The sequence below is a fragment of the Crinia signifera genome, chromosome 4, assembly GCF_055691185.1.
Source record: "Crinia signifera chromosome 4, ASM5569118v1, whole genome shotgun sequence".
Taxonomy (NCBI): Eukaryota; Metazoa; Chordata; class Amphibia; order Anura; family Myobatrachidae; genus Crinia; species Crinia signifera.
The window spans coordinates 193,459,276-193,487,182 of NC_139220.1; the positions used below are offsets into that span (position 1 = coordinate 193,459,276).

Consider the following 27,907-nt stretch of genomic DNA (forward strand, 5'->3'; position numbering starts at 1 on the left):
AATGCCCGCGATTTTACCATAGGAATCAATGTTAAATGGGCTACAGAGCCCAAATAGGCTCAATTAACCCTTAAATGTCACCCCAATTTTTTTACGCCACCCCACGATCCACGCCAACCCGAAGCGTGGCGAGCGCAGCGAGCCCGCGAGGGGCGGCGGTACGCGTCCTCCGACCTTTTCATGCCCTACTATCCACGTCGGCGTGGAGTTGAGAATAGAATAGTGTGGCGAGCGCAGCGAGCCACCGAGCCCGAAGCGTGGCGAGCGCAGCGAGCCCCGCGAGGGGACGCGGATACCTTCACAGTTATACGCGTCCCCTCGCGGACTTCACAGGTGTCCGTGGCGACGCCGACACCTGTGAAGCCCGCGAAGGGACGCGTTTACCTGTGAAGGTATCCGCGTCCCCTCGCGGGGCTCGCTGCGCTCGCCACGCTTCGGGCTCGGTGGCTCGCTGCGCTCGCCACACTATTCTATTCTCAACTCCACGCCGACGTGGATAGTAGGGCATGAAAAGGTCGGAGGACGCGTACCGCCGCCCCTCGCGGGCTTGCTGCGCTCGCCACGCTTCGGGTTGGCGTGGATCGTGGGGTGGCGTAAAAAAATTGGGGTGACATTTAAGGGTTAATTGGGTCTATTTGGGCTCTGTAGCCCATTAAACATTGATTCCTATGGGAAAATCGCGGGCATTGAGGCATTTAACATTAAAATCGCGATCAATTAGGCTTTTTAACATTGTTCCCTATGGGAAAATCGCGGTGATCGCGGGTACACGATTTTGATGTACCCGCGATTTACCCGCGATGCCCGCGATTTTTTACCCCCGACGCCCGCGATTCTGATCGCGGGCGCCGTTCTAGGTAAAGAGTACCGATAATTTACAGGGAAGCCATATCTGGTCTGATACAAAAAGACAACTCGAGCATATTTTGCTCATTTTCTCATGAGTGCTACCCCTTATGAGATCCACAGAAAAGTTATAGAAAAGAAATTTATAGATATGCTATAAGGAAAAACGGATACATTTAAACAATCATAGCTTTGAAAAAAGCCCCATGGTGATCCAAATAATAGCATAACATCTTTGAAGAGATACTTTATGGAATAAAATGGTTTGGCAAATACTATGCAAGATACCGTGTCTGGTGAACAACATGATGGCCCCAGTATAACGTTTTTAGTTAGTTCCCTCATATTTTGCAGTTTTACATAGAATACTTAATTTATTCTCTTTAGTCCCTTTTCCAGTAAAGCTAACAAGCAGCTCTACCATTTTGGTTTATGAAAATTGTTAGAAAAAAACATCTACATACCTAGTACTGGGCATGATGTATTTATAAACGAACATGCATGCTTTTAATGTATAATTTCCATGTTTTGTTCCCTTTAATGGGGAACAGCTACCAATAGATAAAACAGACTATTCCTACCTTCAAAGATGTATTGGAACTTATGCTGCTGGAGACTGGCTCCCATAGCCTCTTCTATACCACTTATGTCCTTATTGAGGCGCACCACAAGTGGGTCATAGTCCATGCTCTCCACATTAGCCACAATGGCGTAGTTTCCTTGCTTTGCCAAAGGAATGAGGTAATGGAAGCAGTGAACTCTGTGAAAAAGAACAAATTACATTTGTACATAAAACGAACAAAGTCGTCAATTACAATATTTGTGACTTTTTAATTTAAGAAGCCATCTTTCAAATGTCATTTTCAAAACACACATATATGCAATGATGATCAAATGTAAAAATAAATAAATAAATAAAAAAACTCTTTGCAAGCAGCAAAATACAAATCTTTCAGTAAAGTAGTGTATTAGGGTCAGATAATGTTTTGTAGCTTATGGGAAAATTTCATTTCTAGATGCTTTTAAGAACACAGACCCGTGGGTCATATTTTCCATAACCTCAGCCATGTCGCTGCTACAGATTTTAATTTACCTGCATGGAATTTTTCAAAGATCACCTGAAAAATAGAGCCTTTGATTGATGCTTTCACAGTACACTCCGCTCAGTCTGTTAATTCTTAGCAGAGAGAAAGAGAGCTTGCTTATGAAAGCCTGACCCCCTGGGTCGCACAAGAAATGTCAAATGCCTTTCAGCCTGGCACATTACACGTAGGCTTTACAGACACTTTCCTTGATGAACTTTTCAGAGACCTCCCTATTATAGAGAACTTGTAATAGAAATGTTTTGGGCAAGATTTCAGCAAACAGTAGCTTAACACGCTCTGACTGCAACCTTTACCCCTAGAATGTTTTTTTTGTTTACCAGGTAAAAGAAAAAGTGAAGTAATACACTTTAATGGATGGTTTGTATCTCTCAAGTTATGTTTTTAAAGCAATCTTTATTAACTTGTCCAGGAACCTTTGTATTGTTACCCAGCCTGATTTTAAGATTAGAGATAGTTTTTTTGTCCTAGCCCAAGTAGCAGAATTAATTTAGTCGGAATGACAGTGGTCGATATCCTGGAGGCACAACATGGTACTGGATCCCAGACATCAGTGGAGGTTCCGGAATCACAGACATCAGTGGAGGTGCCGGAAACCCAGACATCAGTGGAGGTGCTGGAATCCCAGACATCAGTGGAGGTGAACGCATATTGAATGCATGAACGCATCCAGGAGCTTGGTCAACCACTGTATAGTCCAGACCTGGTTCCCTCATGCTTGGCAATATTTTTTTTAATAGTTTGTTTGCTGTATGGTGACACTGGCCTCATTCAAATTTGTAAGTAAAGTCGATTGGAGACGCAAGACACGTTCTGCTCATGTGCTGAGTGGGTCTTGCAATATTGCTTGCTGCTCAGCAAGCTGCAATATGAATGATGTGCTGTGGCATTTTGGGCATTTTAACCCCATTTTGTAAGCTTGATGGGTTCACGGTCTGCAACATCATATTGGATGGCAAGCCTTAGTAAGGTAGCTTATGCAGGTTTACCGATGCCCAAATATATTGCAAATCATGACCAATGATCATCATGGTGATCCGAGGTTGCATTCAAAGAGGCAGCACTTGGATCTTAAAAATGCATACAGGAGGCATCTATCTTATACATAAGCCTTATGCTGCACTTGCATTTTAATTACATGGAATTGCACAGCTGCAAGGCGCCTTACAAATATGAATTTGGCTCTTTGTATCTCAGCATTAACAAATTGTACGAAAATGCCGTCTCCATCTGTTTCCCTCTGTTCTTCTGCAAATGTTAAAAATAAATATAACTTTTCTCCCTGCAGTAGTCAAGCCGGTCCGATACACTGGACCGTTTAGGTTTTACCTCCCCTCACTCTTATCCCAGTTCCCCTATTCCCTTCCCCGTTGTTGTGTTCTTCCCCCCCTTCCAGATTCTGCACCATACTCCAAGCCATGGGTGTCCCGCCCACCATGCCGATGCTACTGTGTATTAGCCCTCATACCTATCCGCAGTCCCCAATGGTTCTCCAATGACTAATGTCCTATCCTTAAATGTCAAGGGATTAAACTCCCCTAACAAACGTAGGCTGGCTCTCACATTCTTCCATAAGCAGAAGGCAGACGTTGTTGCCCTTCAGGAGACTCACTTCTCCTCCCTAAACCCCCCTCTGTTGAAAGACAACAGATACCCTCTTGGCTTTTTTGCCAATGGCCCTTTCAAACGCAACGGGGTGGCTATAGTGTTTAGTAAAAATGTGACCTTCGTACAGCAGTCCCAAATTGCCAATAAGAACGGACGTTACTTAATACTAACTGGGACTCTGGAAGAGAAACCTGTTACTCTTGTGTCAGTATATGCCCCTATTTCTAACCAGATCCCTTTCCTACGCAAACTGTGCCTCTTAATACGTAAATCGACAAAAGGCTCATTACTAGTAATTGGCGATTTTAACTTAGTGTTAAATCCACTACTCGATAAATCCTCCAAAAGCACATCCTCCCGGACATCCCCTTCCTCAGGCCCCTCCCTGGCATTTCGCAACCTCTTGGCAGAATTCGATTTATATGACATATGGAGAACCCATAACCCCTCTGACCGCGAATAAACCTTTTATTCTCCTGTCCATAACATCTACTCCAGGATTGACTTGCTTTTATGTGATAAGTGGACCCTACAACAGTCTAAAAAAATAACTATCCTCCCCATCACCTGGTCAGACCATGCCCCACTAGCCTGGAGGTGGAAACTGCATAGCCTTAGTGTACCCCCCAGGCCGTGGCGTCTCTCCCCCCATCTTCTTTCAGAACCAATATCCAAAAAAATGATAGTATCTCCTCCAACTCCCCCTGTGACACCTCCATCCCAAACCATTGGTGTGCCTTTAAGGCAGTCGCCCGGGGCGCAGCTATCCAGGCTGGCACAATCCTTAAAACAAAAAACGCCCAGAGGCAATCAGATTTAGAAAAAAACCTCAAAGAATTAGAAAGCAAAAATAAATCTTCCCCCTCCTCCGCCCTCCGGAAAGAACTCTCTGAAACGCGCAGTCACCTGCAGAAACTGCTGATGGCGCAAACTCAATCGGCCCTTAATAAGCTACGCCAAAAATTCTACCTATTAGGTAATAAATCTGGTAGGATGTTAGCCCGTAAACTACGGATGCAACACTCTAAGAACAGAATCAAGCTTATCCACACCTCCTCCAATGAAAAGCTCATGAATCCCCGGGACATATCTAATCAATTCGCTAAATTTTATTCTCAGCTCTATAACTTGTCCCAAGACCCAGAAACTCCCCAACCCACAAATGTCTCTATCGCCTCTTTCTTGGATGGACTAAACCTACCCTCTCTCACTTCAGATCACCTGGAGGACTTGAATGCCCCCTGGACCTCCCTCGAAGTTGCAAATGCAATTAAGTCCCTACCACGTGGCAAGGCCCCAGGCCCCGACGGATACATTAATGACTTTTATGTGACCTTCCGTGACGCCCTCACCCCTTACTTGACAGATCTATTTAACCACATCTCCTCCTCAGGCTCTCCCCCCAAGGAAATGCTAGAGGGGCAGATTGTGACCCTCCCTAAACCCGGAAAGGACCCAGCCTACTGCCACAACTACCGCCCAATAGCATTACTCAATGGGGACATCAAACTATTTGCTAAACTTATTGCCGTAAGGATTAATGCCTACTTGCCCTCGCTGATACACTCAGACCAGACTGGGTTTGTACCTGGAAGGCAGTCATCTGACAACACGCGCAGAGTATTTAACTTAATCGATTCCCTGCAGGATGACCAGGGTCTCCTTCTGCTGTCATTAGATGCAGAGAAGGCCTTTGATCGCTTAAATTGGCTCTATATGCGCAAAGTCCTTTCCAAATTCGGTTTCAGAGACCGAATATTATGGTCTATCCTTGCTCTATATAGCGCTCCCTCGGCCCGGGTGTTCAGCAATGGCTTCCTCTCCAATTCCTTTTCTATCTCAAATGGCACTAGGCAAGGTTGCCCCCTCTCCCCCTTAATTTTTGTGTTGTCTATCGAACCCCTAGCGAGTAAAATTCGCCAAGATCCTCTCTTCCCTGGAATACAGATAGGCCCCTCCTCGCAGACGATGTCCTCCTCTTTGTCTCTGACCCCTCCTTAACCCTACCTCATCTACACAACACCCTCGACTTATTTAGTAAAGCATCTTACTATAAACTTAACACCACAAAAACTGACGCGCTCCCCATTAACCTTGCTAGCTCTTCATCCATATTACGCTCTAAATTTCCCTATAATTGGCAAACTGAATCCATCCGATACCTGGGCATTAACATCCCTGCTGACACTAAGAAAGTCTTTGAGGTAAACCTTCCGTTCCTGCTCAGTTCCCTAACAGCCCTCACCAAATCCTGGCTTGCATTCGATATCTCTTGGCTGGGCCGTATGGCGGCCTTCAAAATGTCTCTGCTGCCTAAATTGATGTATATATTTCGTAATATTCCTTATATCTTCCCTAAAAAAGAGCTTGCTACATTCACTTCAATTATGCTTAAATACATCTGGTCCCCCTAAATTAGCCCGCTCCAGAATGGCCCTCCCTAAAGCCAAGGGTGGTCTGACTCTTCCAGACCTAAGTCTCTACCACAATGCCTGTAAACTGGCCCAATTAAAACTCCTCTCCGATGCAAACACAGACTCGAGGTGGGTGGGGGTTGAAAGGTCTTATGTCCCGTTCCCTGCTGAGGATCTTTTCAGGATGCCCAAATCTCTCAGGCCCAAGACCCACTCACTCCTCCCCTCTACCCTAGCTTCCCTCCTAGTATGGGATTCTCTAGCTGCTAAGCTCCCCCCTTCTACGTCCCAATTACCATTTATTTCCCTGAAGACGATATCCAAAGTGATACCAAACCTGCGCCTCTCGCAATGGATTGCTTCCGGTGTGACTAAACTAGGTGATATTCTAGATGGCCAATGCGTGTTACCATTCCCCCAAATACAGAATTAATACTCTATCCCGGGGTCTGAACTTTTTCAGTACTACCAAATATGCCATTGGTGGAAAAGTGTTCCCCGCCAATCAGGCCCACAAAACACCCTATCCCCACAAATCTACTCTCGTCTCAACCAGTCACAATCTAGAGGAGACATCACGTTCTGGTACAAAACGCTACTAGACCTATCCGATATTCCTAAATCAAACGCACAGAAAAAATGGGAAACTGACACTTTCCGATGCCCAGTGGAGTAAAATTTTTCTATCCTCCCACTCCATGTCTCGTTGCTTAAATCATGCCGAGATGCACATAAAGTTGATCCATAGGCTATATCTAACTCCAGATAGATTAAATTCCTTTTGGCCCTCTTGCTCCAAATATTGCTGGAGGCAGTGTGGAGAAATTGGCCATATCTATCATATATTCTGGTCCTGTCCCTCCATCACTGGCTACTGGAAAGATGCAATTGACTTAATTGAAAAAGTTCTAGATATTTCGCTGCTTCCCTCCCCCTCAGTGGCGCTACTAAATATATTTCCTGACTCGATTCCCCCTCATAAACGTTATGTTTTGGGACACATTCTAATTGCAACCCGCTCAGCCCTGGCTCATTGCTGGAAACAGCCTACACCCCCCCTTGAGAAAGTTATTCAAAAAGTCCACTTCAGCTATACTATGGAAACAGAATACATCCCATATTCTTACTCATCTACCTCCCCACTAGTGCGCTGGTCCTATTGGCATGACTACGTCACTGACGGAGAGGGTTCACGATACTTCCCTAAGCCATCCCTCTGCGACCCCCGCCAATTTAGCCTTATTGAGTGAGTTTCGATATCTTTAAGAGATGTACAGAACCCTACTGTCACATTTCAACCGGCCTGACCTTCTGCCCACGAATCTTGGAAAGTGTATGACGCCCACAGTCTATGGCTATTATACTTGGCAAGCACGCCTTTAGTTGCTTTCCGTCATATGTGATGCATGCTTTGTATTTTATGCCTACCATGCTTTCTGTGCTAATTTGATTGTATGATTGCAGATGTTACCCCCCCACACTTGTACCCCCTATACCCGTTACCTTTTCTTTTTTCTGTACCCCCCTCCTAAAATTGGATTCAATAAAAATATTGATGTTAAAAAAAAAATATATATATTACTCAACAAAAGGAAATATCACCAACCTGACTTCCAAGTGCAAAACCAGAAGGCAACGGTCGGACATGTCTTGGAAGGACTTAGCCAGCTCATTGAGAGTCTGTAAGATCATTTCAGAAACAGGAGGCATGTCCACATTACTAAGATTGTTGGAACCAGGAGATAACGCTAAAATTCAAAGGAAAAAATAAATCACACTTTTTGTATAAATTAAGTACATACTTATATATCTGTAAACCCAATGTTCTGCAACAGGGTAGACACACCAGGAGGGGTAGAACAAATGATTGAGGATCTAGGTAGAGAAATGGTCAAGAGAATGGCAACTACAGTTTAATGCCAAAAAATGCAAAATCATGCACTTGGGTCTCAGAAATCCAAAGGCTAAATATAGTATAAATGGCACTATAATGGAAACTACTGAGGAAGAGAGGGATCTAGGTGTCACTATTTCAGGGGACTTAAAAGCAGGTAGGCAATGTAACAAAGCAATGAAGAAGGCAAGTCAGATGCTTGGTTGCATAGGGAGAGGTATCAGCAGTAGAAAGAAAGAAGTAATAATGCCACTGTATAGGTCATTGGTACGACCTCACCTAGAGTATTGTGTTCAGTTCTGGAGGCCATGTCTCCAGAAGGATATAAATACATTAGAGACTGTACAAAGAAGAGCAACTAAAATGGTGCATGGCCTACATCACAAAACGTACCAGGAAAGACTAAAAGATCTTAATATGTATACTTTAGAGCAGAGAAGGGAAAGGGGGGACATGATAGAAACTTTCAAATATATCAAGGGTTTTAACAAGGTACAGGTGGGAGACATTCTCCACAGGAAGAGGAGCAGCAGAACACGAGGACATGCACTGAAACTAGAGGGAGGAAGATTCAGGGGAAATGTGAGGAAGATTTACTTCACAGAAAGAGTAGTAGATAAGTGGAATAGCCTCCCATCAGAGGTGGTAGACGCAAATACAGTAGTACAATTTAAACATGCTTGGGATAAGCATATTGATATCCTTACAAAAAAATAAGGATCAAATATGGTTTGAGGTAACATGTTTAAAAAAAGGGGCAGACTAGATGGGCCAAGTGGTTCTTATCTGCCGTCAAATTCTATGTTTCTATGTTCTATTTCCTATATACTCTAAATTTGCTATGCATTGAGGTTTCCATTGAGTCTGCCCTCTTCTTACTCCTCAAATCCATTATCTACTGAAATATTTTGTTCTTTATATTCAAAACACTGTTACTGTGCACCACATTCCTCATTCTCTCCTCATTTCCTACTTCCAGTACTACAACATCCTCCTGTGTTGCATTATCTTCATCCATCTATCCTTGCTAAATCTTATCGGTGATCCACATCTGTATTACTACCTTATAAAAGCTCCCATTATCCTCCAAAGTCCAATTCAAATTATTTAAACTCCCCGATAAAGCCGTCCGCATCACCCCTACATGAAACATCTCACATTTTTCTCATAATGCTGTGAAACACACACCTGCATGTATCTAATCCTTTCCTCTGTCCCCACTATGTCATTGCCTAGAAGTCCTAATCATTTGCTTCACCAGCAATTAAATCCTTATATACTGTACTATCTACAAACTCCCTTCTTTACTAGACCATACCCTACTTATGCCTATACTTGTATGCCCGCTCAAAGCAAAGCTTTGAAAGCTAATCTGCTACCTTGTTATTGCATCTGTGTTTGTGCATGTGTGAGAAAGAGATGTAGCTTCACTCTCTGCCAGCAGATGGCAGTGTTTCAGAGACTCATGGACACTAGACACACATTGTATATATATATATATATATATATATATATATATATATATATAATTTGTTGATGGTTAATGGCAGTCGCTAGATCAGAATAAACTTGCCTGTTGCCAACCGTGGAAAATTAGGAGACATCTATCAAGGTGCAGAGAGTTGTTCTCTGCACCTTGATAAAGGGACCGCAAGGTCTCGAAACATAGGAACTTATCAGGTCTCCTTATTCACACTGAGTGCCACCGTCACCACGCTACTATAGAGCCGGTCTCCTGCGGGCATTTATCCGGCGGGCACCAGCTTTACCTTCCCTTTCTGGGACGCAATTGGGAATGCCGCTCCACAACTACATTATATATATATATATATATATAAATATATATATCTCGCTTGCTTCTCATAATTATAAAGATTCTGGGGATAGCAGTTGTGCAGGCAGCATTTATTAGCAATTAGTTGATATGGTTCAGTTATCAGTTAGTTCTCCCACCATTTATTCTGGAGGTCATCATGCATTAATGAATTCATTGAGTAGTGACGGTGGTATTACAATTTATATATTCTGGGAAGAAATATAAACATTATTTGATTTGTTATGTACTCTGCAGTTGCTAAAAAACGACTAGTTGTGTGGTAGCGGATTTTTGTTGTTTGAGATATTGCACTTGTCTGTAGTTCACAGTTTTTAAACATGTATTTTCTATTTATGTTGTGGGTATAGGTACGCTTCTTAGTAGCCATGACAGCAGGATTGTTGTGCGTGGTTGCTAGGGATCGATGCAGCACGGGCCTCCTTCGTTCTTCCTGTAGCATCTGCACGAGTGATGTCATCGTTAGGCACCTAAGCAGGAGACGGCGGGCGGTACGAACGCCCTGATCAGGTATTTCAATTCTATGTTTGTTTGTACTCCGTGTTCTGCCTGCACCTTGATAATGGAGCCAGTACCGAGTGCCGCCATCCCCCCTCATCTATATTATATATATATATATACACATACACACTATATATATATATATATATATATATATATATATATATATATATATATATATATAATATATATATATAATATTAAAGGTCCGGCACTCCTCACTAGCCCCTACTGAACTGTATTCCTTGGCCTGGGTGCCCGCTGTTCACTGGCGGTGCCAGCGCTTGTAAATAGCATGCAAAGGATAACGTCACTCCAGGTACTTTTTCAACAATGATTTACTGCTGGTCTACAGTGTTTCGGGCCGGAGCCCGTCTTCAGGACATAAACCATGTTATAAGGCAATAACATGGTGTGGGCAAAACATTTCTTAAACAGAACATGAGTTACAATCTAAAGGATGACTTTATGGTGTGTCTGACCGGACCAAACAGGTGATTGTCCTGGAACTTGTGTGGAGTACGTTGTGTCTCTTCAGTTTGTGCAACTGATCTCAAAACTTGAAGCAAGGACAGTTCCTCCTACCCCAGTGACTGCAAACCTGGGGGGCGATCGGAGACGCCGGCGTCCCTCGAGCCTGCTAAGCTGAGAAAGGTCCCGTGAGTTAACAACCATACTGTAACGGTGACGGAAAGATCCTGTGTATGCTGTTTGCCAGAGGGGATTGTGTTAAATCTAGTGGTAACCAGCCCACTCAAGTTGATTAACTCGGTACGAGTTATACATTTAGAAAGTCTACTTTTAAATTTATGGTTTTTAAAAAATAAAAGTGATATTGCACTATTGGGCGCCCCCCTGTCCCTCTTCTTTCTTCCATATATATATATATATACATATATATATATATATATATATATATATATATATATATATATATATATATATATATATATATATATACATACATACATACATATACACACACAATTGGAGCCCCTGTCAACTTTGTTCCTGAGGTCGTGGCTCGCCATAGCTATCCTATTGTTCTCAGCAGCAATACACTACATAGAACAATACAGTAGGGGATTAGCAAAGTAATCCTATTACTCACTTAATCCAATTAACAGGGTAAATGAGGAGGGCTCCATCTGTATGTGTGTGTGTGTGCATATATATATATATATATATATATTGTAAGTGTGAATTTTCACCAGTCAGTCACTGCTTGTGTTGAGATTACAGGGAATGTGATACGCTGATGTACTGATGTCCTAGCATCATGTTCTGGATACCTCAATTTGACATTCACACAGATGCACTCTGTGTAAAGATGTGAAACAGTGTACGCGATATATCAATTATCCTGCTCATGTGACCCGAAATATATAGGCCGCACCACCCGTTCCCTAAAAGAACGATTCTGGGAACATAGAAGGAATATAATTAACAGGGTGACCAACCACAGCGTCTCCAAGCATTATTGGACACACCACAATAGTGATCCCCAGTGCTTGAAAGTCGTGGGATTGGAACATATTAAATGCACCAAAAGGGGAGGGGACTGTTTCAAAACCCTATGTCAACAGGAAATATTCTGGATGCATAAAATGAATTGTATATATCCAGATGGGTTGAACGATCAGGTTGAGCTTAATGTCTGCCTATAATAAGAATGTATGCCATCAGAAGCCTAATAATGTGACCCTGCTCGATATTCCCAAGAACATCCATTCCATTCCAAGAACATTCCCCTTCTCCCCCTCCCTCTTCATTTTCAAGTCTCCTTTCTTATAAAAGTTATTCAACTATACAAAGTATTACTGTACCATCTGTCTATTGATAAAGATAAAGATACAAAATAAATTAAATTCATGTTTATATAGATATATAGATTGTAAGCTTGCGAGCAGGGCCCTCCTACATTTTGACTGTCTGTAAATACCCTGTTTTGTGGTATCACTCTCTGCTATTGTAAAGCGCAATGGAATATGCTGCGCTATATAAGAAACTGTTAATAAATAAATATATGAAATATTGAGTTTATTATAAATCTATAAAAAAGAGGAACAAAATCATGTAGATACATAAAATAACACTATTGATAATCATTATAATAGAAATGATCCTCTTTATAACTATAAGTCTGTCTCTTTCTGTACTTGTCCGTTTGTCTAATTGTCTATAAAGTTATGAAATTCGATACGTATATATATATATACCATTATAGACGAATTATCATAGAATAAACTTTGGATGTATGAAAACCTTTAAGGTATATTCTCTAAAGTAAAATCCCCCTCCTCTTTTGAGGTCTAAACGAGAGGAGAATGCAGGAGAAATGTATATACTGCAGTGGAATGCAAACAGGAAGAGATTTGCGTTCCACAAGCCGGCTAATATTGAGGATCTTCCTCTAGTCATCACAAATCCTAAGATGGGCGGAAGTGACACGCGACGGTGCGTGTCACTAGCGCTCCATTAACCGGAAGTAGTAGCGCAACAGACAAAGCGCAACAGACAGAGGGATATTACTACACCCTCCCTCCACTTCCGGAAATGACGCACGTGAATAGCGTCACGTGCGTTCCAACAGCCGGAAACACCATCCCGGCTCCAGACATCTGGTAATTACCGAATATAGATATATATCTTCTCTGCATTACACCTCTCTAAACTACAAATACTGGTAATATGTTTATAACACCAATGTATGCTTTATGTGTTGGGTCTGCCTCCTATATATATATATAAACCATCCATTTGGATGAACGAATATTATTGGATCAATATGGTAAACAATTATGCAAATGTGCTTGATTAAACTTCCTGTTTGTGGGTATATATACCTGGACTGCACAGAGAGTGCTATACCTTTGAAAAAGCTGTCACTTAGATGGCGAAACATGTCAGGGAGCACCTGCTGATTTTATGCTGATTTTATTTGGGTTACTGGCAATTTGGATATCTTGATCCTTGGAGTATATTCCTGGTACACCAATACTGGACTGTCTGTTGGATATTATTACCACCTGGTACCATCCACCTTTGGGGACACCACCACCTGCATACTAAGGATCGCAGGGGCGCATCTCGTCGAGGATACCCACAACTCCAGTGGGCTAATACCCTTCCTCCAGCATCACTTATCCGGCAAGGTATATGGACCCCACCTGCAACAACTACCTCCAATAAGGACATTTCTTCAAGTATCCAGCCTATAAGTATTATACCCATCTTATCGCTCAATTTTCAAATGTTATTATATATATTTCTTTTTAAAGTTTGACCTGTAACTGTGTACACGGCTATATACCTGTTTTAGTGGATATATTCCACCCTATACTATGTAATAAATAGATTGTTAATTTTATTATACTATATTGATCCAAACCATTTTTTAGCGCTCCACACTTTGCTTTTTCCTTTTACATGATATACAGGGGCCTGACACCCCCTAGAGGAGCTGCTTGAAAAACCACCCTATTCGGAGCCTGCTCAATACTAGCCTAGGCTACTAGTTTACCCCTTCTATACTCTGTGTAAAGATGTCCTGTTTATATGTTGAAAGCTGTGTATGTACATGAAAAAACTACTATTCCATTCACACATTCCTGATGGCATATTATGTGTGTACACCTATAGATGACGCTTGGACATGAAAAAATTGAAAAATGTTAAAATCGTTTAAATAGACAAAATTACGATATCAACTATTTACACTTGAAAGTACCAAATCTATATTTGGTTGAATGAAGGACATAGGAAGACAAGCTAGATCTCCACGTCATAGCCGCAACAGCAAAAGTTAAACTGAGAACTAAGAGCAAACTATTGTCAAAGGCACGAAAGAAGCAAATGTTTGTTTTTAATTATAGCTGTGTTTGAGGCAAACTTTACTCAGAACCATTTTCAGATTTCTAGTTCTATGTAATTCATAATTCATTTATCATGTTTTAATAATAATTAGGTTTGTAAAAAGATGAATAGCGAATATAGACAGGAGCCACGGGCAGTCCATGTGTCAGCTCTCAGAATTGTACACAGGAAAAAGTTAAAATATTTGATTTTCTTTTTTTTATCTGTTCCTTGGAGACAAAAGAAATTAATAATTGTTTAGGCTTTATGTAAAGATGTAAGGGGAAAAAAAAGTTTTCAAATTCAATATATCACGTTATTCACAAACATTGCTTGTGGTTATTCCCCCACAGTCTGTTCACATTTTCAGTCACTCATTTTGCTCGAGCACCTGCAATGTAAATGCTGCACAAGCAATGTTATTTGATAATCGTTTGATTTTCAATTTCTCTAATTAACTATATACGCTGAGGGAAAATTCAAGTGGCAACAACACCAAGCCCACCAGGTAGAGCACCCCCTGAACATCAGGAGCTCCCTGGTCTGGAGACCAATATTCCTCCAGTACCCACCTTACAACTGGCATCCCTATACAGGACAACTACCTGGAGGTAATATAGGAACGGACACAGGACAATACCACGACTGGACTGTGGGTGAATATCCCTGCTATCTATTTACTTGTGATACCCCCCAATCTTTTTATTGAATTTTATTTATATTTTTTTATTGAATTTTTCTAAAATAAATGTTTTAACTACACCTGTTGCATGTCTGTTTAGCGAGCGCGGTCTCAAATCCCCTTCTTTCCTTATGTGTCACAGTGCATCTAGCCCAAGGTGAGAAAATTAACTTTATTTCATCCACAAAGCTTCAAAAGTGATAAATGGAGAGTGATAAACAACCAACCAATCAGCTTCTGCCTGCCATGTCACAGACTGTGTTTGAAAAATGACAGGCAGGAGCTGGTTGGTGGATTATCACTCTGCATTGTATCACTTTTGAAGCTTAGTGCATCTGGGCCCATATTTTAAGATATGTCAATATGAACATGCCCCCCTTACTGATTTAGACATATGGTCCATTGAAGATGCATTTACTACATGTGCTACAGTAGCCACAGACAACATATGTATTATGTGCTCAGAATAGCTTTAGAACCATTCTTTACAAGAGCAGCTCCTGTATATCTCATAGTTTATACTCACAAAAGCTAAAATAATAGTATAACTTTACTTCTCAATATGGCTTCCACAATAAAACAGATCAAAGTCCCAGGAGAGTTGCCTATTTTATGTTCTATACATTACTGAGGGAATAAACAATTGGGATGTGCTCATTAAGTTCACAGTGTCTAGGTTGACAGTCAAAAGTCTGACCGCTATTGGTCAACAGTTAACAGGTGGATACATGAAAAAGGTAGACATGGCCAAAAAGGTCGGCATGAGCAAAAGGTCGACATGAGTTTTTCATGATAAAAAAAAAAAAAGACTTTTTCAAACTTTACCATCCCAGTGGGCGTAGAGGGAGAATAACGATTGCAGTGAGGGGAAGCAGTAGACTTATACTTTGTCCATGTCGACATAGACACCAAAAGTGAATAACCCACGTGGTCCTTTCCCCATGTCAACGATATGCTTGTATCGACAATTTGTCCATGTTGATCTAATGTATGTCGACTTTATTGAGGTGTCAACCTTTTAACTGTCAACCTAACCCCAGAACATTATAAAAGTGGACTCAATGAAGCCTAGAATAAAAAATAAACTCAGGTAATTGAATAAGGTTATTTCCCGGTGTCTTATATTTTTGAAAAATATTATAAGCTTACAAGAGGTGTCAAGAACAATCAACACAAAGTTGCGACTTTTTTTTTTTTAACTATGTGCAAGTTTTCTCGGAGTAAGTGATAATTATTTTTCACAAGATGAGGATACAAGTGTTGTTTGAACTCAAGATGTGCCTCCTCTGTGGGATGTGCACACAGAATATACCTCAATCTTACAAGAACCCTACCCATGGATGTGCCCCAGTACAACAAATGAACTGCTATAAGCATCAAAACTCTATTCAACCACTTTCAAGCAGCAGTTTGCCACATACCTGACATACTAAGTACAGAGAAAGTACGCTCCATATATTTGCCGTTCATGAATGTTACTACCAACACAAAAGCTTCGAAACAGTTTAGAAGCTCATGTTTAATGTTCTAATTTTAAATTAGGCGACATTGGTCTTGGTAGGGGGCCCCGCACCTAGGAATTCCCTGGCCAATGCCAAGAAGCATTGTTTTTTCCTGGTACCTCTGGCCAGTGGGGACAGGTGTACATAAAAATGTTCTATTAGCATTGGCCTCTTGGTTGTCAAACAAGACCATGCACTGATAATGATACATATTTTAAATGCTTTTTGTTTCTATATTAATAACTATATATAATTACATTTCAGTATATCTACAGACATAAAGAGTGTAGAACCTCTGACTATTAGCCTTAAGCACAGAGCAAAAAGTAAATAAAACATATGCTTTACAAAAGATCCCACAACACCATATTCAATATATTAAAATATAAATGTAGATCACTGCCATAACTTTGTGGAGGTACATGGTGAGTATAACATTGAAGCTGGTCAAAAAATCTAATGAAACATAGAAGTAGCCCAGCCCGAGGTGCACTCGAGATTTTATAAAATAAGAGCATCTATAAGTAGCATCCATGATCCCTCAGTAAACAGTGATGATGGAGAGAGTTCAGACTGTCAACCGTGATGAAGAGCCTACTAAACAGTCTATTAGTTTTTCATTTGCTGAATTAATGTTCTTTACGGCCCGAGTGCGTCGGCTGCTTAATGAATTGTCTCGTTAAAACTGCCTGCGGTGCTGTTGGGCTGCCTCTGCTCCAAGGCATAAATTCACACATGAAATGAGCCTATGTAAAGAGGGCATAACTTCTCTGCTGGTTTCAGTTCTTTTGTATTGTGAATATCTGGAAAGAAGCAGCATTTCTGAATAGAAGCCTGGCACTTACACATCGGCATCTACTTAAGATGCCAGGAGCACAGATATAACTGTTCTCTGATAGCAATCTGAAATATAGGCCTGTCATTGTCACTCAGTGGCAAGAGTATGTTTTGGCTTTTGTTTACACTCGCAGGCATGTCCAAACTATGGCCCTCCAGCTGTGGTGAAACTACAAGTCCCATCAATCCTTACCACAGATTAGGGAATGCTAAAAGTATGGCATGGCATGCTGGGATGTGTAGTTTCACAACAGCTTGAGGGCCACAGTTTGGCCATGCCGGATTTATAGTAATCTCCCTTTGCATGCATTTGATAAATGCATTTTAATTGATACCGACAGATGTCAAAAATATTTTAATAGGAGTAACAAACCATTCACCTTTTAATTTTGTTAAGCTAGTGTTGCTGATGTTTGAAAAAATAAAGGAAAAATTAAAATGCTGGATCAGACCAACTACATCAGATTTTTGGTGAGGATTCCTTTTTTCTCCCGTCATTCTTAACCAAAATCGATAAATGAGGTACCATTTTAAAACTTAAGTTCTCCACTTCTGATGACTTGTTAATTGCACATAGTATTGTTTGTTTAAAATCAAAGTTAAAATAGCAGCACTGATACAAAGACTGCAGCCAAGGCGCAATATCACTGATATCCTAAATTTTTTTATTATGGCCTCCTGTGTGTGATATTTATTGAAAAAATAAGGTACATAAAATTAACTGTATGCAGAACATTGCAGCCAAATTAACCACGGACAGTCTTTTTATATTTATTTAATTACATTTAGAATGTACTTTTCAAAAATGTATTTAAAGCTTTTATTGAAAAAAAAAAAAATATTACGGAGGGTGTCCCCCCCCATTTCCATTGGGCCCCATTGCAAATATACCTCCCATCCCCGAGAGTTAACATCTTCGTGGCAATAAATCTTAATCTTTTAAGTAATGATAATAGATCCTCAGTGGCAGAGAAATCCCATTCCCAGTGTACCCACCCTGTTATTAACATACCCTCATTTCACAATCCACATATCTAAATATATATATATATATATATATATATATATATATATATATACAGAGGGTGTGTGAACCGGCACTCTGCAAAAAACAATCAGCTGCCCCGGGTGCCTTCGGTGGAGATAGATACAGGAGAAGGAATATCCGCGTCACTCCAGGGGACTTAGGTTTTCAAGTAATACGTCTTTTAATAAATATCAAGACATATGCATACAGAGGTCGACGTTTCAATACTTAACAGTATTTTTATCAAGACAGCATACGTCAGGAAAAGATAATAACAGCGCTCGGCGGCGCACAGACACATATTTATACTCACCAGCATGAGATCTTCACCACGGCCGGGTGCAGTGAGCGTCCCCTCCGGCGGGAGCGGCGCTGTATGCTGACGTCAGTCCTGACTAAGTTGCCAAGCAACAGTACAGGACGCCGTCCCCGGCCGCAGTTAGGATCATAGCTGGCCGTCAAAAACGCAACATAGGAGTACAGCAATACAGGGTGCTGATGTATCAAATAACACATGCAGACAACTAGGCTCTGAGCACATGCAGAATGACACATGAAGAATGTCACGCCCATATGGGTCTACTGATGGGGAGGACAGAAATACAATAATGTAATATGGTCATATAGTTAGCACTTAAAGAAATATCTGCCAGCTAAACCTTTCATTAAGACCCTGCGGTCTTATGGTCTGTAGGCGATAGATCCACTTAGATTCCAGTCTTAACAACTGGCCAGCCCTGTCACCTCCACGGATGGATGCAGGTATATGGTCAATGATTATGAATCTGATATCTGAGATGGAATGGTTCATCTCTAACCAGTGGCGGGCTACTGGTTGGTCCGACTTTTTGGTTAAAAGTGCACTATTAATAGATGACCTATGCAGTGCCATCCGCTCACGAACAGTCCTGATGGTTTTACCTACATAGTGGAGTAGGCACGGGCAGTATAGTAGATATATGATGTGAGTGGAAAGACATGATAGCACATGTTTTATGGGGAAAATCTGTGCAGTATGGGGGTGTTTGAATGTTCTGGTCACCACTAAGTTCATGCATGTGGTGCACTTCAAGCACTTATAACACCCAGGTTGCCGTTGGAGAAAGTTGGTAGGTGGGGTGTTGCTGGTAAATCCCGTTATGTCCGTGTGGACCACGAAGTCCTTTATATTGCGGCCCCGAGTATAACATGATAGGGGTCTCGATGATTTGAAGCACGGTAAGGCTGGGTCCGTTTTCACCAAGGGCCACAATGCCTTGGTGGCTCTTTGTACAACAGGGCTACTGGTGGTAAACTGCTGTTTCCATGGCAAAATGGACTCCCCCGTTCTTTGTTTACTGGATAATAATGTTTCCCTGGACATGGCTAATACTTCCCTTTGTTGATCTCTGAGATGGGCTAGTTGGTACCCTCTCTGGTGAAATCTTTCCACAATCATATTAGTACTATGAACTGCTGCTTCCATGGTGCTGGATATTCTCGCTACCCGCATCAATTGTGATTTGGGTAGCCCGCGTTTAAGTGGTTTGGGATGATGGCTCGAAGATAACAGCAGGGTGTTCCGATCAGTGGCTTTGGTATAAATAGCAGTTTGAATCTTATTGTCTTGGATGCTGACTAGGACATCCAAAAAGTTTATACTCCTAGTTTGGACATTATAGGTGTATTTTATCGGGGTGTCACTCATGTTGATGGCTGCCACATGGTCCTCAAGGAACTGGATGGGGCCAGTCCAAAGCATAAACACATCGTCGATAAAGCGGACAAAAAGGAGGACATATTGTTTGAATATTGGGTGATGGAGGAACTTCTCTTGTTCTTCACCAAACATAAAGATATTGGCAAAGCTGGGTGCCACCGGACTGCCCATGGCACACCCTTTAAGTTGTTGGAAGAATCTTCCGTCGTATAGAAAGTAGTTACGCTCTAATGTGAGGCGTAATAATTGCAAAAAAATTGATTGGTCCAGGTCCTGTATGTCATTGTTACGCAAGAACAATGCTACCGCTGCCATTCCTGCCTGTTGGGGGATGGACGTGTACAGGCTGCACACGTCCATCGTTACCAATACCGTGTCTGGGGGAATGGTGTTAAATCGTTGTAGCAATGTGAGGAAGGCTGTAGTGTCCTTAATAAACGTGGACTGTAACTGGACATGGGGTTGCAGGATTGTATCCAATAATTTAGAGACAGTGCTCAGAGCCTAGTTGTCTGCATGTGTTATTTGATACATCAGCACCCTGTATTGCTGTACTCCTATGTTGCGTTTTTGACGGCCAGCTATGATCCTAACTGCGGCCGGGGACGGCGTCCTGTACTGTTGCTTGGCAACTTAGTCAGGACTGACGTCAGCATACAGCGCCGCTCCCGCCGGAGGGGACGCTCACTGCACCCGGCCGTGGTGAAGATCTCATGCTGGTGAGTATAAATATGTGTCTGTGCGCCGCCGAGCGCTGTTATTATCTTTTCCTGACGTATGCTGTCTTGATAAAAATACTGTTAAGTATTGAAACGTCGACCTCTGTATGCATATGTCTTGATATTTATTAAAAGACGTATTACTTGAAAACCTAAGTCCCCTGGAGTGACGCGGATATTCCTTCTCCTATATATATATATATATATATATATATATATATATACATACATACATATATATATACACACACACACACACACACACACACACACACAAACCCCCCTCCAATAACTAACAGAAGGAGATCATCTGTGTCAAGTAAGTGGTTAAAGCTACTTAAGTATCCCATTTAAAAACATCAAGGCAACTAGAACACATTTGAACACTGAAGAAATATTATAAAATAAAAGGGGTAACGTTCCCCAATCTGGTCTGACACTGCTGTATTGATAATGATGATGGTGATCGATTGGCCACACATGGTGAAAACACATGAAATCTTTCCCCCTACACTTAAGTGCATCATCAACTGAAAGAGGGCAGTCATTTTTTCAAACAATAATTTCCCATTTTTTGCCTGGTAATCAACCAATAATAATAATGTACACTACTATAAAAACAACCACATCCTCCACTGCATACTACAAAGCATTGAGATATACAAAACTGCCGCACCTCCCCTACCCCAGCTCAATAAGCTCATGGCGACCTAATTTTATTCAATTTGTTTTATAGGTTTGAGAATGGTATCTCGTTGGGCTACCATGTTACCCCTACACTCTTTGGTCCTTTTTCAGAGTAAAGGCCCATACACACTATAACATTATCTTTCCAATCTGGCTGGTTAAAAGGAAAATCTGGAAATTGTCTGAATGACTATTTTTGCCTTGTTTTCCCTGTTTACGAGCAAATGGACAATTGTCATTTGCTCCCAAAAATGTTCAAATTTTCATTCTAAGAAAGATAATCTTATATAGTGTGTATGGGCCTTTACTCTGAATAAGGACCAAAGAGTGTAGGGCTGAGTGAGTCCTGGCTTACTTAACATTGGGAGCAGGGGAAAATCATTACATGCATGATATTCCCCCATGTGCATGCCTGCAAACTTGTTCGCAGCCATCATGCACAGGGGCGGGGGACATGAGTTCAGGGGGGGGGACTTTACCTGCTCCACGGGCTTCTAACACTCTGATCCCAGAGAACAGGTGTGAATAAGGTCCGTTTTGGTCGATGGCCAAATATACTGCTGACGACAGTCAAAACAGACTTCCCCGCAGTCTATTTTTCCATGTGATACTGACGCCATGTATCAGTATCTAATGCAGTGCGATTTTGACTAACTTCCATACAATTTTGACTATATAGTCAAAATTTTAAGCCAAAATCGCACCGTGTGTACATGCCTTTAGAGATATAAAAGATAATACAAATGTTGTTATTAATAATATTATTAATCACTAATCTATCACACTAGTTTCAACAATTATCACTATAGCCTGATTCTTTTTCAAGATAATTAAAACTCCATATGTGATGTGCACATGTTATATGGAATGTTTACCTGGAGAATACACATTATGTACTTTTATATACTGTAGTGTGCTCCCATAGTAGATATATACAGTATACAATCTTTTTTAGCAGTATAAAAACTTTTTGGCTATAAAATACCTTATAGGACTATGTGGGGTTTAATTACATTTCTAGATGTATCTTTCATATGCATTTCATACAGATTGTTTACAAGGGATTAAAAATGACACTTTTAGGCCTGATGCAACGATAAGCGCAATTTACTCTTATTTACTGCTATTACACATTGGGGGAAATTTACGAAGATGTAAGTTCTATTTCACATGGCATGTTGCTATAGGCATCCAATCAGAATCTACTTCTTATTTATTTATCACCTCATGGAAGATAATAGATAGTATCTGATTGGTTGCCGATAGGAGTTCTATTTCACATGGGATGTTGCTATCTTATACCCCTTTCACACAGAAAATGAAATTCCTGGGTAAGCCGTTCAACCCGGGAATTTCATGAAATACTGTGCACAGGTCATATTTCTGTGTGAAAGGGTCAATCACGGTCTTAGGGGGTATTCAATGGCCGCCGCTATTTCAGACAGGGTAAATAGCGGTGGCTCCCTATTCAATGCCCTATTTAGCGACAGCATTGATCATGGCAGAACGGGCCCGACTTTAGAAGCTGTCGGGCCCATTCTGCTGATAATGGCCGTGGATTGTTGCAATCCCGGTTTCACGGCCAAGCCTCCTTTGCGCCGATCAGCAGACGGAACATTAAATCCCGTCATTTACCTATCAATCAGACCGCAAATGGGCTAGGATCACGACAGCCTGGATTGAATACCCCCCCTTAATCTCCAGGGTCTCCGACCCAGCAAATGACCAGGATCAGATATCCAGATTTAAGGATCCGGGTTGACCCTTTCACACAACCCCATGTAATAGAGCAAATTTCTGGGTCTACATTTGCTCTCCTGTGTGAAAGGGGTCTGACAGCAAGCAGCCGAATAACCCAGCTCTTCAAAAGCCAGGTAGTTCCGGGTTATTTGCCCACCACTGTGTGAAAGCGGTATTAGTAAATTTCCCCCATCGTCTCTACTTTTTCTCTGGTGGTCCCTCCTCCTCACATGAGGTGGCAGAACCTATTTCCTGGAGGCCAGTGCCATGTAATTGTCAGCTAGCCCTGTTAGTGACTGCTACTCCAACTTGGTAAACTGTGTATTTCCTGCCAACACAGAGGCTTTAGAGCAGGGGTGTCCAAACTTTTTGCAAAGAGGGCCAGATTAGGTGAGTTGAAAATTTGTGGGGGCCGACACATTAGGAAAGTAGAGCTGTGAAGCCACTATAGTGGTGATTCTAATTCCCCTTCACTGTATGTCCCCAAGTCTGACCCCCATTCACTGTATGTCCCCCACTCTGCCCCCATTCAATGTATTTCCCCCAACCTAACCCTCCTTCACTGTCTGTCCCCCAGCCTGACCCTCCTTCACTGTATGTCCTCCACTCTGTTCCCATTCAGTGTATTTCCCCCAAGCCTGCTCCCCCCTTCTCTGCATGTCCCCCACTCTGCCCCCAATTCAGTGTATTTCCCCCAGCCTGCTCCCTGCCCACATTCAGTGTATTTCCCCCAGCCTGCTCCCCTGTTCTCTGCATGTCCCCCCTTCTGCCCCCATTCAGTGTATTTCCCCCAGCCTGCTCCCTGCTCCTCTGCCCACATTCAGTGTATTTCCCCCAGCCTGCTCCCCCTTCTCTGCATGTCCCTCACTCTGCCCCCATTCAGTGTATTTCCTTCAGTCTGCTCCCTGCTCCTCTGCCCACATTCAGTGTATTTCCCCCAGCCTGCTCCCCCTTCTCTGCATGTCCCCCACTCTGCCCCCATTCAGTGTATTTCCCCCAGCCTGCTCCCTGCTTCTCTGCCCACATTCAGTGTATTTCCCCCAGCCTGCTCCCCCGTTCTCTGCATGTCCCCCACTCTGCCCCCTCTGCGTTTATTCCCCGCTGCTTAGCAGCCGACAGGGGGGACTCCCAACAGCCCCCCTCACCGCGGGACACTGCCGGCCGCGGGAGGGACAGCGGGACAGGCCCTGATAATCGGGACTGTCGGGAGGTATGGGCAGAGCAGCTTTCTCTGTCCCTGCTATCACCCTATTCATTGGCACGGAATCTTCTGGACCCTTCCAGTTGTCTCCCAGTATTACATGAGTTTGCTAACAATAGTGGTGACCTCAGCAATTGCTGGCGAATGAAGCTTGGCCTGTGCCAGCACTGCTACAAAGAATATTTCCAGCTTAAAGCCACCACAGCAGCGAAAATGGGGCGTGAACTAGTTTAAATAGGCCACACCCCCATATCACTAGGCCATGCCCCAAAAAACCCGGTGCACCTGCGGCGCGCAACTGGTCCTCCCCCCCCCCCCCCCCCCCGGGCCGCTTCAAAATGTTTCCCGGGCTGCTTTTAATTCCCAATCTGCCCCTGCTTCTCTATATGACTCTGTTGAAATGACCAGTGGCCAGCTGATGGCTGCCTAGGCACTGTGCAGCTCGCGGGTAGGTGTTCCCTGTGTGATAACTGTACCTGCTTATATTGTTACCTACCTGGCTGTTGCAATGACCAGTGGCACCACTGATGGCTGCCTAGGCGCTGTGCAGCTCGGCGGGTATATGTTCTCTGCATCTACAAACCCCAGGGCACATCAAGTGTATACCTGTATGTCTGTACTGTCACTATTTAACTGTTACCTAAACGGCTGTTGCACAGCAATCCAAATCAAATTCCTAGTATAAGCAAGTATACCTGCCCAATAAAGCTGACTCTGATATGTCCCCCCCTCTGCCCCCATTCAGTGTATTTCCCTCAGCCTGCTCCACCCTTCTCAGAATGTCCCCCACTCTATTTCCCCCCAGCTTCACAGTATATTCCCCTGCCTGACCCTCCTTCTCTGTATGGCCCCCTCTGTAAGTCAGAGGATGGAGAGGCCAAGCAGGCACCACAAGGAGGAGACAGATCCTGAGCTCCCTGCTCCTGCCGTCACCCTCCTCTGCAGAGTCTGCTCTGCATGCTGCTGCCATCCCCCCTCCTCCCTCCCGGCATACTGCGGTCAATGTGATCGTGGCAGGCCACAGGAGGAGAGATTGCAGACCGAGGATGGAGTGGAGCCCGGGTGGGGGACGGGCAGGGGCTGTCTGGCAACTTTCAGCCCAGTTGGCAGCACAAAGAAGCGGCCCACTGCTGCCCCGCCTCCCACCCCACTTCCCCAGCAGCAGCTATGTATGGGGATCTCCCCCTCCCTTCTATCCAGGGCCGGCCCGAGCCTTATTTTCTTGGTAAGCGAATAAAGATTTAGGCACCCCTTACTATTTATATTGTGGATGGAGCTACAATGTGGGCAACAATTGGTGCATAAACCTACCACACCGAATGAGCCATTATCCAAGTTATGCTACAATGAATGAGCCAAAACTCACACTTTGTCACATGGAATGAGCCAAAATTCAGGGACAGTGACGATTCAGGGAAAGTGGAGGCGGGGATGTAAGGACAGTGATGGTGGGGAACTGGGGGTACAGTGATAGCTGGGACACAATGACAGGAAAAGTTTCAGCAGGGACAAATAGAATGACAATGGGGATGCAGGGACAGAGAGAGAGTGACATCTGGGGTGCGGTGACAGGGAGAATTCCAACGGGGATGCAGAGTGAGTGTGACAGCGAGGACGCAGGGACAGAAAGAGTGCAGGGGCCATACAAAAGATAATCTAATGGAGTGCTAAAGTAGTAGAGAAAATGAATTGATCAGAGCAGTAATATTTAAATGTATGAATGTAATAATGTATTTAATATAAAAATATATCATATATATAAATAAGAACATGTATTCACATATCAAGCACAACAATAAATAAAAACAATAATTCAACTTGCTTATTTTGTAATTGATCATCTCCAATGCACAAACTGATTGTTCTCCTATGTACTTTAGGTTCCAATAGTCATTAAATGTACATTCCCAAAGTGAAGGAAAGTTTAGTTAATGTAGACTCAAGTTGACTATATAAATTTCAAGCCTCGAACTCGGCTGCCTGTCAATAATATGTATAGGCAGCTAAAATGTACTCACAGCAAGAAAGATAAAAAGCTGCAGCTCAGCTGTTGTGGAGTCTCCATGGTGTAGGCTGACACTGGCAGAAGAGGGAATTGCAGCCGCACTGGGCCCCAGCTGGGCAGCAATAAGGTGGAGGACACTGGTCAGTACTGACACAGAGAGACCCCCAACAAGCAGTCGTATACACAGGGACTGCAACTATACTATGAGGCTGTCCCCATAGATAACCTTTCACCTGCAGATGTCCATGTCCCTCCCGCAGCCGCCTTTCTATCAGTGATGAACAGGCCAGCAATTTTGGTGGTAATTGCTGGCGTCCACTTTGTTCCTGTTGCTCTGTGTCCCTCATGCAGCCAGCTCTCCATTTGTGACGGACGGACCTTTTTATCAGTCCAACCAGGACCTTACAAAAGCCACGCATGCTTTATATACCAGCAGCGCTGAGCGAATTAACTGCTTCTTGGTGCCTTTTTCATTGTGGCGCTTTATAAGGCCACGTACCCGGCGTAACAGTTGGGCCAGCCCTGCTTATTCCCTGTTATAGCTTTCGCTAATTGTCTCTCCACAAGCCAGCCCCAGGACACTGAAATCGGCCAAGCCCACCACTGGGGATGGGGGTTGGAAAACTTACTTACTGGAATATGCCGAACAGTGGCTGCCGACACCCTCTCACCACTACACAGTCACACAAGGTAATGTGCGCTCGCCAGAGGCCCCACCTCTGTAGTCCCGTGCTGTGCGTCCTGCATCTAATGCTCCACCTGGAGGCTGCGGGCCACTTAAAATGACACCACGGGCCACAATTGGCTCGCGGGCCGGACTTTGAACATGCCTGCTTTAGAGGAAGCCAACTTGTTTTCCAAGCAAGAAGAAGCAAATCTTGTTTCTGCCATATATTACATGATATTATAGTTGAACATTTGATTTCAAGTCTTCTCTTTCTCCTGTAGTGCTACATAATTTATTATTATAATTCTGACAAGAACTTGGAAGAAAAGTAACCAATGGTCCATCTATTATTAATGTGTTTTGTAGTTTTCAAATGTTAATTGTAGCAAAGAAATATAATACCACTGAGTGTGTAATGATCTGTGACTTACAGTAGATCAGTTTATAGATAGAGAAACTCATTAACTAGCATGCAGCATATATTTGCAAGTCAAGTGAAATGACACATTTCTTTAACCCTTATTATGACATACTTGAATGTTTTGGAATAATTATGGCATTTCAATATAACTACATATGCAATTGAGTCAGATAATGCAATATTTCTTACCTACTAATTAGATATTTATGGTTCTGATTTGGAAGGTATTATAATGAAATAACAGTCACCTTTATGGGAGAGTACTAAGGTAAGTGGTGGCGGCAAGTCCCACTTTCTCATGTAGAAAGACTTTTAATGGATTGGACTTCTGCGCTATCCAGACGCAACCATGAAAAAACCACAATTTAACTATATAATAATTTTAATTGCCCCATTGACTTCTCATTCATAATGCATGCATATAACGAAGGCTTGTTTGTCTTAGGGGGGTATTCAATGTCAGGGGCACAGCTGTCGAGCTAGCTCGACAGCCGTGCCCTTGTCCCGTTCTCGCTTTGCTCCACTGGAGCTCGGCAGGATTTCTAGAGGGGGGTTTCCAAATGTAATCCAAAATATCCCACTGGAGTAAGTGTGGGGGAGCGGTAACAGCCCTGAAAATTGGTCTCGTTATACACTGGATACTGTATGGATTACAGTATTGATAT

At 42.7% G+C, this 27,907-nt stretch overlaps 1 protein-coding gene across 1 annotated transcript in view; it reads right to left on the reverse strand.

Moving 5' to 3' along the window:
- EXOC4 (exocyst complex component 4) overlaps nucleotides 1-27,907 on the reverse strand; it is a 399,783-nt gene that overhangs the window by 46,357 nt on the left and 325,519 nt on the right. The window contains exons 15-16 of the mRNA XM_083183327.1: nucleotides 7,578-7,719; nucleotides 1,428-1,606 (exon numbers count right to left, since the gene is read on the reverse strand). Coding sequence (XP_083039453.1) covers nucleotides 1,428-1,606; nucleotides 7,578-7,719 — 321 coding nt within the window. The remainder of the gene's footprint in view (nucleotides 1-1,427; nucleotides 1,607-7,577; nucleotides 7,720-27,907) is intronic.